Genomic DNA, 18,914 nt, shown 5'->3' with positions numbered 1-18,914 from the left:
GCTTTTCAAAGAAAGAATATGTATGAAGACAGCAAACTGGATAACAAAATGTATCGGACTTAATAAGGGTAATCATCTAAAAGATTCTACAAAATCAATGCGAGTGTCAACCGATAAAAGTGTATTATTGTCAAATACCACAGCTTTAGATTGAAAATAAGATCATTTTAAATGTATAGTTTACTGTATTATGTCCAAATACAATATTTTTTGTATATTTTTTACAGTTTTAAAATGAGAAAGATTTCAGTAATATATCACCTACGGTGGATTAAGTATTATCGGCCTAAGAGACATCTAGCGTAGACTAGATGAACTGTCACGAGGCTCGACGGTAGCAAAGCTAGCGGTGATTGACTGAACTAGTCTCAAAACTCCTTGTACATCGCCTGGAACAAAGATTATACGAATTTCATGGATTTTTACCAAAATTGTGTCACTTTTATTTCCTACTAGCTTTTACCCGCTGCTTCGCTTGCAGTGGTGTAACCATAAATAATATACATCTTAAGAAATAAACAGAACTTTACAATCATTACAATAATATAATCTTTAGTGGCTTCGCCTACGATCAAAAAAATAAGTTATTATATTCATTGCATCACGCACAGTAAAAAAAAGACATGTTGTGATTAAAGATTCTACACCGAAAAAAATAAAATTAAAACTATTGTTTTAAACCAACTAAAAAATGTAACTCAACATAAAATCTTGAAACTGAAAATGCCGCGACTATTTAGCTTCTCCAAGTGTAGTTCTTTAATAGCTTCACATTATAATACCTACTAGCATAGTACCTGTCATTCGTACGAGGTTGGCAATTAATTGGCATAAGTATAAAATATTTATTTCAGTTGTACTCATGCTTTGCGTTTGCAATTGGGAGGATATTGTTTGATAAGACCTTGTTCTTTATATTTACGGTATGCAATATGCATCTACCATAGCCATAATGCTCTACTACTGTACCTAAACAATATAAATAGATAAATTATCAAACATTCACACAAATTATTCATTAAATTAATCCATTAGCCTAAACATAACTGTAAACAATCCTACTTTGACAGTTCTCATTGCGTATCACAGCTTTCTTTTGCTGATAAGTTCAAATTAGCTTTTGACATAAATGCAAAAAAAATAATAATGATGCACCCTGTTGTTAAAACCAAAACTTGCAACTTTTTAATGCTACAGTATTACATATCATAGAACCAACTTGTTTAGTTGAAACAGCTGACAATATTCTTTAATTCCTTTTAAATGTGAATACTCACAAATTTAACATGTGAAACTACAACACTGGGGCTGAGCCCGAAAAGATTTTTTTAGATAAGAATAAACTTATGTATATCGGGAATATCAATTATCATCATACCGAATTTGATCCCCCAATCCGTCCATTAGTTAATACGTGATTGTACTTCAAACTAACAAACAAACATAAAATCAAACAAACTTTCACATTATTGTATTTATAATATTAGTATGATTAGTATGACCATTAGCCAATAAGATACTATCCATTAGGAAACTACATTAGGTCTCCTAATTACTAAAATATCCCTAAAAAATTACCAACTAATCCGTTTATTTTGGTGAAAGTATTGGTTTTATCGCAAAAACGTATAGGATAGGAACTTTGTTATGGAATATAACGAATTGTAAGTTATTGTAATCGAATAAGCCATATCGAATAAAATTTAAGAATTAAATTGGGTTTTGTTCCTTTTGACCAGTGCAGTATATCATACAATGAAAGACGGGATGTATTTGAGGGTAGTCTTGTAAGAGATACTAAAAAATCACTGCGAGTGTCAACCGGTAAAAATGTATTTTTGTCAAATACCACAGCTTTAAATTAAATATAGACTATTGTAAATGCATAGTTTACTACTTATTGTTAGAAACCAATTTTTTTCTATTTTTGACACAGTGTAAACAATAAAAAAAACATTAGTATTATATAAGCTATCGTTGATTGAGTATTTTCGGTTTAAGAGACATCTAGCGGAGACTAAGTCAACTATCACGAGCCTCGACGGTAGCGACATCAAGCGGTGATTGACTGAACTAGTGTTAAAACTCATTAAACCCCTGCAGCAAATTTCAGACTGCGATCAGACCTTGCGAATGTCCATTTACCTGGATGAATTTTCACTAAAATACTACCTTTAAATGACAAATTTAATTACTAGTATCCAATTGTGTCCATGCTTTGCAAAGGGGCCATTTTGTGGAGGAGACAATGTTGATTCCTAAACAAAACTAATTAAACATGTTTGTTTGAAATATGGTTTACAAAAAAAGCACTATTAAATGTTTATTTCACTGCTAAACCAAAGTTTGCTAACAATTGCCTCAGTACTTCAGGAATTACGTTTTGGTAGAAGAGAGCCAAGTAAAATAATCGGTATTTCATTGGAGCTACTTTCTACAATATCAATTAATCTTTAGTGTAATCTTTGCTTTATAATAACAGATGTTTTCCCCTTCGTACTGTATATTGTAATTTGCAAGTATACTGTAGACGGTTTGTTATAAACACACGTCTTTTGTTGTAATAACAGGGTAAAATGGTTATAGCTTTCAATAAAGGCTAATACAGGTATATGTAAGCAAGCCTGCATACTTATTCAAACACTACCAGATCAAAAGAGCTAATGATGTTTTTTCTAATACGTTTACGTAAAGTTATGAGAAAACCAACTGTGCCATTGCCAAACTTGGTCAAAAGGGTATTACAGTATTATAAAGTGAAAGAAAATAAAACAGTTAGAAAATTGTTGGTAAAAATATTATGCAAGTTGATCATGTGAGAGTGAGTAGTTCTGTAGTAAAGTCTCAACTTCAGCGGGTTCATAGTATAAGACCGGTTATAGTTAAATAATTATATTAAAATTATAAAATATTAAACCTAACTAACAGTGTGTCGCGCGAAGCCGACGGGCTACAGCTAGTGCATACGTACAAGCAAACATTGCTTACATAGGAGTATATGATAGTTATTGCTACTGGACATATTTTATTGCAACTAGTGAACCCGAACTTGATTAGTAATGGAATACTGTAGTAATTAGTTGTAACGTATTCATTAAAAACACGTTTTCTCTGACGTAGTGCCGCACGAATGAAATTTCAGCCAAAAAAGTAAATGTGTGTACACATTACTATAGACTTAAACAAATGATAGTATGTTTATATGAATAATTGGATATAATTAATTATTTATCAACTGTACACTACTTGTACAGTTTCAGTAACAAAATAAGATAATAATTATGCTAATTAAACCGTGCACCACGTGGCTAACCAACCTGTAATCATATCATCATGTTGGAAACAAGTACATTCAATAAACTTACAAACAGACTTTGAGCAGTAAACATGACTTTTTAGTTCAACTTTTTGTATTGAAACAAGATATTTTGTTAAAATAAAAAAACGTGTTTGTAAGTTTGGGTTTTATTATTAATGTAACCAGAATTTGGTTCATGTACCATCCGTGGACACGTTTCATGTGGCTTCTACAAACACGAATACATAGTAGAAACACTCAAAAAGACTCTGAAATGCAGTTTTTTATGCTTACAATCGCCAATGTAACGATGTCCATCGGCGGTACACGCCGAAGTTTTTAAAAACTTATTCAAACGTCAAAATAATTATTAGAGAGAGAGTGTTAATAATTTGAACATGTGATTACGTACGAAGATTACGACTTCGACAGCTTGATCTCAAAAGAGAAACTAAGGAAACTTGTCACGCAGAGTCAGATTTAATTTATAAGCCAATCATCGGTCTCAACTAAGAGACACAATTCTCGGCTTCTCAAAGAAACTAAAACGTTTTAAACATCTTTTCAACACTTGAGTGGGCCCAGTTGAGGGTAGTCTTCTAAGAGATTCTAACGAACCACTGCGAGTGTCAACCGATGAATATGCATTATTGTCAAATACCCCAGCTTTAAATTGAAAATAGGACAACTTTAAATGTGTAGCATACTACATATTACCTAAAACCAATTGTGTTTTATATTTTTATATAGTTTAAACATTTAAAATCTATCACTAATATATAAACTACAGTGGATCAAGTATTATCTGTTTAAGAGACACCTAGTGGAGACTAGGTGAACTATCGCGAGCCTCTACGTCTAGCGGTGATTCACTGAACTAGTCTCAAAACTCCTCGCCATATAAATAGTTTTACACCCACTAATTAATTTAGAAACGAAATTCAGCTGTGACACTTACTGTACCTCGATATAGGTATGTTTTTATTAACTCAGGTGGTGAATACTTATTTAGGCTTCCTTTATGGATTCTTATATTAGCTCCATATATTACTTCCGTGCATGAAATTAAAATGAAAGAAAATGTATTATTTAAAAACATTAAATTATTTTTACTGTTGTTTTATATTTTTAAAAGTTCTCCCCAGAGTTCTCCCAACGCACAAAATATTGTTCTATCCTCTCCTATCACAATTACACTTAATATCTTCACCGCATGAAACAAAAATTTGCCGATTGAAAGCGACCGATCTGGAGTTACAAACTTGGCCATTATCAGTGAGTTTCCGATTTCTTTTCTTCCCAAGATTGAACCGACGTCAATGAAACCGATTGAAATCTTTGTCATCTTTTCAAGACACAAAAATCTTTCAAGGAGGGTATTTAAACTGGATACTTGGAGCGTAACCGCTTTTTAGATCCGCTCGCCGATGACGTGTTATTTGACCCTGTTGAAATTTCAGGGTTGAAATCGTTGGTGTCAGTTTGAGTAAATTTCGCTGCATTGTATTCTGCTAATAAAGCCCTTTAAATCGTGGTACATATCAATCTACTATGCACCTACCTATTTAAGATTTCCTTGCGGGATGTCCCCATGATACGGCAGAAAACTGACAGTTCCTTCAAAAACTATAGTTTTAGCATTGACTATTGGATGTTGTATTGATAGTCAAAGGTTTTAGGTTCCGTTGTGTTACCAAATCTAATTGATTTAGCCTATCTGTATCGTTTAGAATATATTAAGCACGTGCGTGACTTTATGGATAATCCCTGAATACATAATCTAACACTGTGTGATTTATAATCGACTGTAAAATAAACTAATATGTTTCGGATTGCCAAGTTAAATTGACCATGATAATACATTAAAAATCCAATTACATTAACTAGGTGTACAATAAAGCTGTCTGCTTGCAATATTGAGCGGAGCTAGCATATTAATCCAATACTTTTCCATAATCAATGCTTAATCTGTTTCTCGTAAATCCATTTGTGAGCTAAGTTTCAAGTCTCTAGCTCATAGGGAAGTTAGTGTAAAATTGATTACAAAATTTGTACTGGACAAGAAAGTGAGCTAATAAAAATGTTTTAAAATATATAACAACCGTAAATATAATTTAATGTTTCTGAATAATACATTTTTCATTTTAATTTCATGGACAGTAATAATACTTTGATAAATAATATAAAATATTATTATTAATTATTTATTAATTAATTATTAATTAATTAATTCATTATTAATTATTTTGTAATATAGAATGCGTAAATGATATTCAACAAACACTGAAACTACTCAAATACATCTACACGTGCATGATCATTTCATAATAGCTTTATTTTAGTCAAGCTAAAACCTTTTGTACGAAGCAAAATTAAGGTAACTCGCAAAAATTACAGAGACATAAAACCCATATTAAACTATTTGACTTCCAATATTGATATTTAAGAAAATCTAGTAAAATATTTGGTAAGCGTAACTTAAAATCATAAAACCAAAAAGGTTTAGGTGCTATATTTTCATAATTCATAGGCACATCGGAACCAATTTTATATATTCCCAGGAAGCAGAAAGCCTAAATAAGTCTTCACCTGAGTTAATAAAAACAGACTTATATCGAGGTAAGTCATACAGTTGAATTTTGTTTATAAAATAATATTCTTAAAAAATATTATTACCATGAGCAGTTTTGAGACTAGTTCAGTCAATCACCGCTTGATGTTGCTACCGTCGAGGCTCGCGACAGTTCACCTAGTCTCCGCTAGATGTCTCTTCAACCGATAACACTTAATCCACTATAGTTTATATATAACTGATATATTTTAAATGTTAAAAACTAAATCAAAAATAGAAACAAAATTGGTTTTAGGTAATATGTAGTAAGCTACACATTTAAAAATGTCTTATTTTCAATCTAAAGCTGTGGTATTTGACAATAATACATTTTCAACGGTTGACACTCGCAGTGAATTGTTAGTTTGTCTTACAAGACTACCCTCAACCGATCCGACTCTTAGTAGATGAAAGACTTTTTGTTTAGCAAAAATTGTTTTGATTCTTTAAGAAGCCGAGATTTTTGTCTCTTACCTGAGTTGAGACCGATGATTGGCTTAAGATTCAAATGGTTAGTTGTACCCGTTGCTTTACCTGTAATTTTATAACCATATAAAACAAAAACAACATAAGAAATAATAACTTAGTCCGTAAAGGTTTGGTAATGGAACAAAGTCTCTTACCTGAGTTGAGACCGATGATTGGCTTAAGATTCAAATGGCTAGTTGTACCCGTTTCTTTACCTGTAATTTTATAACCATATAAAACAAAAACAACATAAGAAATAATAACTTAGTCCGTAAAGGTTTGGTAATGGAATAAAATAGTGACACAATTAAATCTATATACCACTGTGTAGTACACACAAAGATGTAAATTGTACCAAAAGTCCCCTAAAATCCCCTTTAGTGTTTTCACCTCCTCTCCCTCAAATTAAATTGCAAAATTTTACTAAATTACGCACATAACTGACGTGGCTCATTCGATTACAATAATCTTTATTCGTTGTATTTCTAAATAAAGTATAAACATAATAAAGTATAGATCCAATACTTTCTCCAAAATGTAAAAGATAAGTTAGTATTTTTTTAGGAATTTTCTTAGTAATTAGGAGACCTAATGTAATTTCCTAATGGCTGGTCTCATATTAGCTAATAGTCATTTTTATCATACTAATATTTTAAATGTGAAAGTTTGTTTGTTTGTTTTTATGTTTGTTTGTTCGTTTAAAGTTCAATCACGTATTAACTACAGGAAGGATTGGGTTTAAATTCGGCATGATGACAGCTCAAATTCCAGAATTCCCGATTAACATAGGCCAATTCTTATCTAAAAAATCAGATCGGACTCAGCCCCAGTAGCTCTGTATGAGTATTCACATTTAAAAGGAATTAAAGAACATAGTCAGCTGTTTCAACTAAACAAGTTTGTTTAAAGACATTTGTTAAATATTCTATTAGCGAATTTCCCATATAGGGAATAAGCTATTACCGTAGTACTCACGGTAAGACCTGGACCCGGGACCGATTTTTTTTTTCGTTTTGAGGTCCCTAGAGGTCAAAAACACCATCCGTTCAAATTCATATATATATATATATATTTATATATATATATATATATTTATATATATATATATATGTGTCCGTTAGCGCGATAACTCGAGCAAAAATGATCCGATTTTGATGAAATTTGGTACAAACGTGTAAACCTACGTTTATTCGAACGAGTTCACGAACCAGCATGATTGGACCATGGGAACGGGGGTTTATGGGGGCTGTTATGGGGTAAAAATGGGTTTTTCCCATTTTTGACCCAAAAAACATAAAATTTTGCAATTTCTTTCGAAACTATTTTGTAGAGCTTAAAAAAACAAATAATTTAGTATATTGAAGCGTTATAATGCGCCTAATGGTTACGGAGAAAATTCCAAAAAATTGTAAATTTAAAATTTCCATGTTATTCTTATGGAGAATAAGTAAACTGTTGTAGTTTGCTTGTTTATAAACATATTTTGCCCAAATTTGGAAAATGTTTTTATTTCTTACTAACTATTAACATTTTACATAAAAAACACTTTTACCCTCCCTGTTGCAGCAAACCTAAGTATGTTTTAAACTGATTCTATTTAAATAGGGAATAAATGTGATAATTTTAAGGAGACATTTTAGTGTAAATCCATTCAGGGAAATGGAAATTCGCTTAGTCTGCAGGTTTGCTGCGGCGGGGGTATTTTTCTATTATGATATGCAATAGCATTCAAAAGTTATAAGGTTTACCAACAGGGAGCAGCATTATAATATTTTGCATTTACGACAATAGCTAATTTGAACTTATCAGCAACGAAAAGCTGTGAAACACAATGAGAACTGTCAAGTAGGATTGTTTACAGTTATGTTTAGGCTCTTGGATTAATTTAATGAATAATTTGTGTGAATGTTTGATAGTTTATTTATTTCTATTGTTTGGGTACAGCAGTAGAGCATTATGGCTATGGTAGATGTGTTATACTATAGCATAACGTAAATGTAAAGAACAAGATTTATCAAACAGTGTCCTCCCCCATTGCAAACGCAAAGCTTGAGTACAACTGCAATAAGCATTTTATACTTATGCCAATTAATTGCCAATCCTGTACGTAGGACAGGTACTATGCTAGTATGTATTATAAATGTGAAGCAATGAAAGAACTACACTTGGAGAAGCTAAAGAGTCGCGGCATTTTCAGTTTCAAGATTTTATGTTGTAAGGTTTTTTAGTTAGTGATTTAAACAAATGGTTTTCAATTAGTTTTAATTGCAATTTAATCGCTGTAGAATCATTAATCATAACATGATTTTTTTAACTGCGCGTGACGCAATGAATATAATATCTTAATTTTGTGATCGTTGTCGCAGCCACTACTACACCATATTGTTGCAAAGATTGTTAATACTCTGTTTATTTCTTAACATGTATAATATTTATGGTTGACCATCGCAGGCGAAGCCGCGGGTAGGAAATAAATGTGACACTATTTTGGTAAAAATCCATGAAATTCAGATCAGGTTTGCTACAGCGGGTGTACAAAGAGATTTGAGACTAGTTCAGTCAATCACCGCTAGCTTTGCTACCATCGAGCCTCGTGACAGTTCATCTAGTTTCCGCTAGATGTCTCTTATGCAGATAATACTTAATCCACCCTAGGTGATATATTACTGAAATATTTCTCATTTAAAAACTGTAAAAAATATACAACGAAAATTGTCTTTGGACAAAATATAGTAAACTATACATTTAAAATGATCTTATTTCCAATCTAAAGCTGTGGTATTTGACAATAATACACTTTGATTGGTTGACACTCGCAGTGATTTCCTAGTATCTTTTACATGAATACCTTCAACTAGTCCTCACATTGTAATAAGTACTTAGCTGCCTGATAATGGTAAAAAATAATACATATTCTTTTTAAAGCCGAGAGTTGTGTCTCTTACCTGAGATCGATGATTGGCTTATTAAACACAGTAATCTGAATCTAAATCTAAAACTGAACTGTGCGACTGACGACCGGCATTAAATTTCTCGTTTAAGCACTAAGCACAAGCAGTCAGAAAATCGCAATCGCGGTATTCAAATATTAATTTTATTAATGACTAATCAGTAGATTACATACAATTAGTTACTATTCTATTAATTATCTAATTTGGGTTTAATAGTTTTTGTTTAAATACACTCAGTTACAATTATCCTATACTCTAGCAATCGACTGTAAAATAAAATACTGGTTGTGGATTGTCAGGTTAAAATTTCCACAATAATAAATTGAAAGTACACTAAAACTTATATAACTAACTAGGTGCAAAATGCAGTTGTCTGCTTGCAATATTGAGCGGACCTAGCATAACAATACAATACTTTTCCAAAGTCAATGCTTAATCTGTTTCTCGTAAATCTATAATATTAAAATGTAACAGGGTTTTTTTATTTCACAATTCTGAATCAACCACGGATTTTCATGATTCTTGTGTTGAAAGAAAGATAGAACTAGGGAATGTAGATGCCATAATTTTAGTTTATGGTCCAGTTTTTTAGAAATTAAGTTTTAATTTTTTTTAGAGTCTAGCAGTCGACGCTAACATTCTGAACTAGCTTTTGGTGTGATATAATTTGCTAAACAGCTGTAAACATTCAGCGTTTTAGACACAAATTCAGCATTTGGATGAAAATGAAATAACGTACGTAGAATTGACTTATTTATACTATGTGTAATGCTTTAATCATTGATACCATTTATTCCATTTATTCGGTAAGATGATGAGAGTTTATTTAAATATACAAAGCAAAATACTAGATGTTTTAATTTATTCTTTTGAGCAGTTTTTTAAAATGTTTATAGTTTGTTATAGTGCAATACAATTTTTTATAGCTAACAGCTGGTTAAATAAAATAATATTACATAGAACTATGAGGTCAGTTTATTTACTCTGTGATTTTGTCATTGATTATAGGAAATAAGTAAGATTCTATAACCATTGCTGTATACGAATCGAAGCTCATGAATCTTCAAAAGAAAGCTTATGAACATTATTTTACTACTCGACTTTTTGAGGAGAGGTTGAGAAAATAACAATGAAAACTAGTTTTAATTCATCTTGGCAGCTTTTTTTTACTATAATTTTTGAACTGCCTAGACTATGTTTGAATTAGTAATATACATGCTATACACTTAATGGACTACTCTATTCCCGTACGTGGGACGGGCCAACAGCTCGTATACTGATTCTTATATTGTTTGTTTAAAAAAAAATCCAGCAAATTTAGTTATAGTATGTAAGAAGCAAAATTGATTTATTTGAATTGTTTGTAGTGGTAACATTGTTTCTTTTTTCATTTCCCTCACTAAGTTTGATTTCATTCATAATTCTGTATCTCATGGCAGGCAAATCTCGTAGACATTACGAGTTCCTGTATTAAAAATAGAGCTCTACGGAAGGCCATCATAAAGTAAGACTGTTTCAATTAAATAATTAGGTATTTAGGGCTGAGATACAGAGGTATAATTTAACTAAAGCAAAAGTATATATTTGTTATGATTTCATTTATTTTGTAATAAAATGTCAGTGTTGTACATGAAAATGAAATGGCTTCTTTTTAACTTAGGCTGAATCCTATTGAAGTTATATAGTTCTGTAGTATAAATCATTACATTTATACTTTTATTGGACCTTACGAGTATAAATATATGCACGACTCTGCTATACAGAACAACAAAATATAACAAAAAATCTGGAAATCACTATAGCCTACTTTTAAAGTTTTATCCAAGCCTAATTTGTACTAGCCTAGAGTGAAATATTACATTACAGCCTAATTACTAAATGAGCATGAATCTATAGCAAGATAATTTCATAAATATGTCTAAATTTAACTTGAATTACCTTATCAAAGAAGAGCTAACATATGAGCTCTTATCAAGAGGACAAGAAATTATCAACAATGATGTTCAGAGTTTAAGGAGGCAATTAAGGTTATGTCAAGACGTTCCAACAAATGTTATTAATTTGAAAGGGAAAATCATACTTAAAGATGAATTTGACACGATAGAAAACAAATTATATAACGCAGAGGAACTAATAGGTCAGTGCAAGGAAGCTAATAGCAACTTATTAGTAGCCAAAATCAAAGCTAAGCTAGCCCATTTAGCCTTAAGAATTTCACATATGAAACTGTGTAAACTAGAAGAATCCTTTACAAATAGACTTACTGAATATGTGGATAAATTGCAAAAATCCACGTCGCTATTTGAAGCTATCCTAAATGACATCCCTCAGGAGGAGTTGGCGGAGTTTGAAGAAAGATTAAACACCTCTATTTTGGACGAAGAGGAAATCGACTCAGAGATAAATAAGCATGTTATTCACGGTAGACAAACATCTTCTACCCCTACCCAACATAACACACAGACATTGGAAGTCGTTCAAGATTTCAAACCTATAGAAATTCCATTTAACAATCGCCTTGGTCCACAAATACAACCACGAGCAGGCCCCTCTCAAGAGATTGAAAATGTAAATGTATTCGGAAAAATTAAGAATCCGTTAGAAAATTATCTCCAAAAATTCAGGATCTGTAATGGACTAGAAATCTATCCTCTGCTTGACTTTTTAAGAAACCTAATAACCATCACCATCGAGACCAATCTTACTTCACACCAACTGTTTGAAATCTTGCCTACATATACTTCTCAACCGCTCACGAATAAAATATTAGAACACAAGAACACAAATCAATCAATAGACCGACTACACACAGACATCATAAATACTTTCATACCAATAACACTGAAGGAGAAACTGAAACAAGAACTTATCTTTAGACCGCAAAAAACAAACGAACCGTTGTCAATCTACATAAATGAGGTCAAGACAAATCATCAAGTATTGAAGGGAAATCTCACTGAAGAAGAATTGGTTTGTTTCATCAAAAATGGCATCCACCCAGAAATCAGAAATAAATTAGTGTTTGAAAAAAATCCGATAACCTTCAGAGATTTAGACCAACTGTGCATTAACCTAAACAACGTTAATTTTAATGATTATGTCAGACACAATATGTTTCCTACAACGTCAAATACATCATCAGGACATATGCATAATAGGTCAATTGAAAATCAGGGAAATCATGGGTATGGACAAACGTCAAGTGGGACCTCATATCCACGAGACAGGGTTTGTTATAACTGTGCTAGACCAGGTCATACAGCAAGACAGTGCTTCAGAAAACCAAAAAACTCATAAACTTGGGAGGTGTAAGAACCGAACTTCACGTATCTTATCCTCCCAGAAAACAAAATGTTAATGATAATACAAATCATAGTTTTGCATTCAAAAATGAATTAAGACAACTAGTTAAAGGGCACAACAAATTAAAGAAACCTAGCATAACAAAAACCAAAGGTAAAACAATAGATTCTTTACCATGCATGCAAATAAAATTAACTGGGAAAATACATGTAAAATCTCTACTCGATACTGGAGCCAGTAGAAACTTTATAAGTAAAGAGCTTTATGACAAACTAAACGCAGTAAATAAAATAAGAGGAACTAAGAAATGGACTGATATAATGTTAGCTGCAAATGAAGAACCATTGGACATCATAAATGAATGTAAGATAAAAATCAAGATAAGCAAGTATTCCTGGTATGAAAAATTTTTGGTGATAAAACAAAACTATTATCATATGATAGTGGGAGCTCCATTCATTCGTAACAAAGGCCTAATTATCGATTTAAATGACAACAGCTGTTATTTTAAATTCGCACCTTCAGACAAAATAAAGTTATGTGGAGATGAAAATTGGCAGAAATTAGCAATAAATAATATTCATATCGGAACTCCAGAGATGACCACAGAAATAGAAGAACTAGTAAAATCTTATCCCAATGTATTTACTGATAAGATTGGTGAGGCACTTGACCTACAAGTAGAACTAAAGCTTACTGATGATAAACCTATATGTATTCGCCCTTATTTTCTAAGTCCGCCTACTTTGAACAAAATGAAAGCTATAGTAGACGATTGGTTAGCCCAAGGTATAATAGAACCATCCACTAGCGAATATAGCAGCCCAGCATTTTTAACGGCAAAAGATAGATTGGTAGTCAACTATTCAGAGTTGAATAAGAAATTAGTGAAAATGAACTATCCAATTGGTGACCTCCAAAATATGTATCATCATCTACAAGGGGCTAGTTACTTTACAGTAATCGACCTAAATAAGGCTTTCCTTCAATGTCCTTTAGCGGAAAATTCTAGAGACATCACATCATTTTCTACAATTTTTGGGAAATATCGCATGAAACGTGTTTGTTTTGGACTCCAGGTTGGAAGCTCCGTTCTATCAAGCTACTTGGATAAAGTTTTTCAAGATATAAAGTTTAAATACATGGTAAATTTCTGTGACGACATAGTTATTTACAGCACTAACAAGTCTCTGCATATGTCACACGTTAAGGAGGTCATTGACAGACTTGCCAAACACAAACTAACAGTAAACGTTGACAAAGCAAAATTTTTTTGTCGGGAAATCAGCTTCTTAGGACACTTAATTAAAGACAACACTGTAAGAATCGACCCAGAACGTACAACTGCCATTCAAAAGTTTCCCGAACCCAAAAATGTAAGACAAGTGAGGCAATTTACAGGCATGTGTTCTTATTGGGCTAAATATATCCCTAACTATGCCAATATATGTGCACCTTTACACAGTTTGAAACAGAAAGGAAATAAATTCATTTGGTCCCAAAAGTGTAAAATTGCCTTTGATACGTTGAGGGAGAAAATTTCAAATCCCCCAATTTTGCAGTTAGCTGATTTTTCAAAACCATTTGTTTTACAAACGGATGCATCGCAAATAGCGGCAGGAGGTGTTTTATTGCAAGAAAATGAAAATCAAGATCTACTACCAATTGCCTACTATTCCAAAAAGTTCAATGATAACGAGCTAAAATACAGTGTGTATGAGAAAGAAGCCTATAGTGTCATATTATGCATCGAAAAATGGCATGAATTTTTGGAAGTACAGCCCTTTAAATTGATAACAGATAATCAAGCTCTCAGCTACGTACTAAACACTCGGAGGAAACTGGGAAGATTATCAAGGTAGGTAGAACGCCTGTTAAACCTCCCATTCACTGTCGAACATAAAAAGGGAAGTGAAAATATCTTAGCGGATACTTTATCCAGACTTTTTGATGAAGAAGACATCAATCATGACGAAGACATCAGAACAGAAGAGGACTCTACGTTGAAGATAAATAATTCTGTAAATATTGTTAGGGAAGAAATTAGGAACAAGAAGAGAAATGTAAATAAAATAAATCATGTAAATAGTAGTAATAAGAAAATGATGAGAAACAAACGAGAAGATATACATTTTTGTAATCTAATTCAAGAGATACCAATGGCATTAAATGACTTGAAGTATCACCAAGGAAATGACTCTAAATGTGCAGAGATAATTAAAAGCGTACAAAATAATACTAATCAAGAGTGTTTCTACCTGAAAAATGACGTTTTGATGTACAAAAATCAATCTGGAAAAAGTAAAATTTATCTACCAGATAACTTAATAAATTTGGTTTTTACATTTTACCACAACACAATGATCGGAGGTCATTTGGGAATCTCTAGGACCCAAGGTAAAATAAATGAATATTTTTACAATCCAATTTTAAATGAAACTGTGAAACAGAAGATAAAACAATGTAAAATATGTGCTATGTCGAAGACCACGCAAAGGAAATACGAGGGTAAACTAATTTCAATTCCTGTTGAACAAACCATGAATACAGTTTTTATTGATATTCTAGGACCATTGCCAAGATCAAAGGGACAAAATAAATATATTCTAGTGATAGTCGATGCATTCACTAGATATTTATGGCTTCACGCTCTTAAGGACTGTAATTCAAGATTGATAATCGCAAAACTTCAGCAAACCTTTGTGAATTTTTCAACTCCGAGGATATTAGTGTCTGATAACGCTTCATATTTCATATCCAAGGAATTCAAGGCCTATTTGTTTAAACATTTCATTGAGCACCGTCGTATAGCGATATATCGTGCAAATGGAAATCGAGCTGAGAGATTTATCAGAGATGTGTCTACACTATTGCGATGTTTTTACCACAACAATCAATCTAATTGGGATGACAATTTAGGTTTGGTCCAACTTAGTTTAAACACAGCTGTAAATTCGTCTACAGGTCAAACAGCCTTCCAAATGATGTTTTATCATGAATGTAATAACGCACTATCAAATGTTTGGAATATACAGGATTTGATTTCAACAAAGCTAACTGAAGATGAGAAGAAAGAAAATCTAACCAAAGCTATAAACAACATCAAGAGAAGCATTAAGAAAAATCAAGAACGTGCGAAATACAGGAATCCAAGATCGCCATTCGCTGTCAATTCTATTGTTTATGTCCGCACTCACTATTTGAGCAACAAAGTGAAAAACTTTTCTAAGAAGCTTGCTATCAAATATTATGGACCATACAGGATATTGTATTTCATCACGGACGTAACAGTTTTGATACAGAACGTGAATAATTATGAAGACGTGAAGAAAGTACACATTGTGGACCTCAAACTAGCAGAAGACAAATGAATGTGATTCCAACCCGATGCTTACACCGGACTGAGAGGACTGAAACTACTTCAGAAGATTGTATTACTTTTTTAGAGTAATATCAGGAAATGTATATTTTTATTAAGGAGATATACAGAAGGAAAAGCGAATTATTTTAGCAAACAATGGCGAAAGAAAACCAAAATTTCAATAATTAAATAAAATTAAATGTTAGTAAATATAGCGCATTCATTTAAAATAGTGAATCAGGATGAATGAATGTGTGAGTAAATGTATAGTTCAAATGTGAGTGTAAATGTGAGCAAATGGATTGATCAAATGGGTGAGAATGTGTGTGAAAGTTTTGACTAAAATTAGTAAATAAGGATACGTGACTCTGAACACTTGACACAAAACTGTTACTTATACACTTATACGACAGGCCATACAAAACACAAACTTTAACGCGCACTAAATACACTAAACTTATAACTAAAACACGACACATCACACTAAAACGCACGCACTTCTACTTGTTCCAAACTAAACTGAACAAACAGGATTTTAAAATGAATGCAGTTAAAAGTAGTTTTATCTTATCTTTGGTATTCGTGATCATTATCATTCTTCCTTTTGGGCATAGTTTGCTAAATAATCCGTCTTGTTTTAAAAAAGGGATATAGGAAAGTTTTGTTTGAATCAAATAAATTGATTTGTATTTATTTATATGTGGTTTTAAAATGGTAGTTGATGAAATTACAAAGAAAAATGTTTAGTTAAAAGAAATGTTTTAATTCAATTTTAATTTGGTTTTATATAACTTGAAAAGCAACAAAACTGAAGGCCCGCGCATTCTAGTGACAAACTATTTGTAATACATTAGGTTATCTGAACTAACCGGATATTATATTGAGCTGAGCTATTCTATTTCATTGTTGTGTATTTCATAGTATTGAATTTTGCAAATATTATTGTTGTTTGTTATGAAGGAAAAAACTTGAACTAAATTTACTATGATTTTTTTTTATTTTGAAGTGGCGGAAAATTTATACTGATTCTTATATTGTTTGTTTAAAAAAAAATCCAGCAAATTTAGTTATAGTATGTAAGAAGCAAAATTGATTTATTTGAATTGTTTGTAGTGGTAACATTGTTTCTTTTTTCATTTCCCTCACTAAGTTTGATTTCATTCATAATTCTGTATCTCATGGCAGGCAAATCTCGTAGACATTACGAGTTCCTGTATTAAAAATAGAGCTCTACGGAAGGCCATCATAAAGTAAGACTGTTTCAATTAAATAATTAGGTATTTAGGGCTGAGATACAGAGGTATAATTTAACTAAAGCAAAAGTATATATTTGTTATGATTTCATTTATTTTGTAATAAAATGTCAGTGTTGTACATGAAAATGAAATGGCTTCTTTTTAACTTAGGCTGAATCCTATTGAAGTTATATAGTTCTGTAGTATAAATCATTACATTTATACTTTTATTGGACCTTACGAGTATACTCGTTAGATATAAGTTTGCAGTATATAAAGATTGCATGATCTAAAGAGGTTCGAACAATCGAACCTCACAAATACATTTCGCTCTTGACATTATAAAGTGGCCACGACCCCTGAGCTGTGTGCTTGCAATAGATCAACCGCTAACCGAGGTAGTATTTCATGATCCTTGCGTTGTCTTAGTTATTGTAGTTCAGTTGTAATTAGCATAGTGTTGAATATATTTGTAATGTAATTTACATAAATTTGCTAGTATTATTTACAAATAAGTAGACAATACCTTGAAACTTACCTCTGCTTTTCGTTTTATAAAAACAGTTTGTTATTTACGATATGGATTATATTAGTCTTAAAATAAAATATTTTACAGTTTTCTTTTTAAATAAGTTGACAAGTTTCTTGGTAGCCCCTCACGAGTCCCTCCCCACAGAATTCTTTTTTAAAAACCTTCCAATTGATTTTTCAAATTGACATGGGTAAAAAAATGATGGGTCAGTCAAATAACACGTCATCGGCGAGCGGATCTAAAAAGTGGTTACCCTCCAAGTATCCAGTTTAAATCCCTTCTATTGAAAGATTTTTGTGTCTTGAAAAGATGACAAAGATTTCAATCGACTTCATTGACGTCGGTTCAATCTTGGGAAGAAAAGAAATCGGAAACTCACTGATAATGGCAAAGTTAGTAACTCCAGATCGGTCGCTTTCAATCGGCAGATTTTTGTTTTATGTGGTGAAGCTACTAAGTGTAATTGTGATAGGAGAGGATAGAACAATAGTTTGTGCGTTGGGAGAACTCTGGGGAGAACTTGTAAAAATATATAACAGTAAATATAATTTAATGCTTCTGAATAATACATTTTCTTTATTTTATTATCATGTGCAGAAGTAATATTTTTTCATAATATAAGAATGCGTAAATAATATTCAACAAACACTGAAACTACTCAAATACATCTACACATGTACACCATCATAACATAATAGCTTTATTTTATTTACCATGCAACAATTTTTTGTACGAAGTAAATTAAAATGCTTCATACAAAAATTATTAAGACATAAACTCCCGAATGATCAATTTGACTTCCAATATTGTTATTAAAATAGTTATTACACTTATGGGTAAGCGTATCTTAAAATCATAAAATCAAAAAGGTATACATACAATATTTTTATAATTCATATGTGCATCGACGCCACTTTTATATCTTCCCAGGGGCATATGTGTTAACCACCTGAGTTAATAAAAACAGACTTATGTCGCGATAAGTGGTGCAGTTGTATTTCGTTTCTAAATCAAATAGTCTATGTAAACTATTTTAAAACTAATTTTACGGCGAAGAGTTTTGAGACTAGTTCGGTCAATCACCGCTAGATGTCGCTACCGTCGAGGCTCGCGACAGTTCACCTAGTCTCCGCTAGATGCATCTTCAATTGATAA

General features: G+C 31.9%; 1 protein-coding gene across 1 annotated transcript in view; it reads right to left on the bottom strand.

Annotated features, from left to right (window-relative positions):
• Positions 1 to 18,914, bottom strand: part of LOC129003421 (uncharacterized) — a 71,990-nt gene that overhangs the window by 5,659 nt on the left and 47,417 nt on the right. Inside the window, exons 2-3 of the mRNA XM_054431712.1 lie at positions 6,533 to 6,592; positions 6,384 to 6,443 (exon numbers count right to left, since the gene is read on the bottom strand). Of these exons, the coding sequence (XP_054287687.1) occupies positions 6,384 to 6,443; positions 6,533 to 6,592 (120 nt within the window). The remainder of the gene's footprint in view (positions 1 to 6,383; positions 6,444 to 6,532; positions 6,593 to 18,914) is intronic.

The sequence above is a fragment of the Macrosteles quadrilineatus genome, unplaced genomic scaffold (genome assembly GCF_028750875.1).
Source record: "Macrosteles quadrilineatus isolate MER2022 unplaced genomic scaffold, UCM_ALF_1.0 Scaffold_9__3_contigs__length_116548681, whole genome shotgun sequence".
NCBI classification, from domain to species: domain Eukaryota; kingdom Metazoa; phylum Arthropoda; class Insecta; order Hemiptera; family Cicadellidae; genus Macrosteles; species Macrosteles quadrilineatus.
This window is presented reverse-complemented; position numbering and strand designations above follow the sequence as displayed.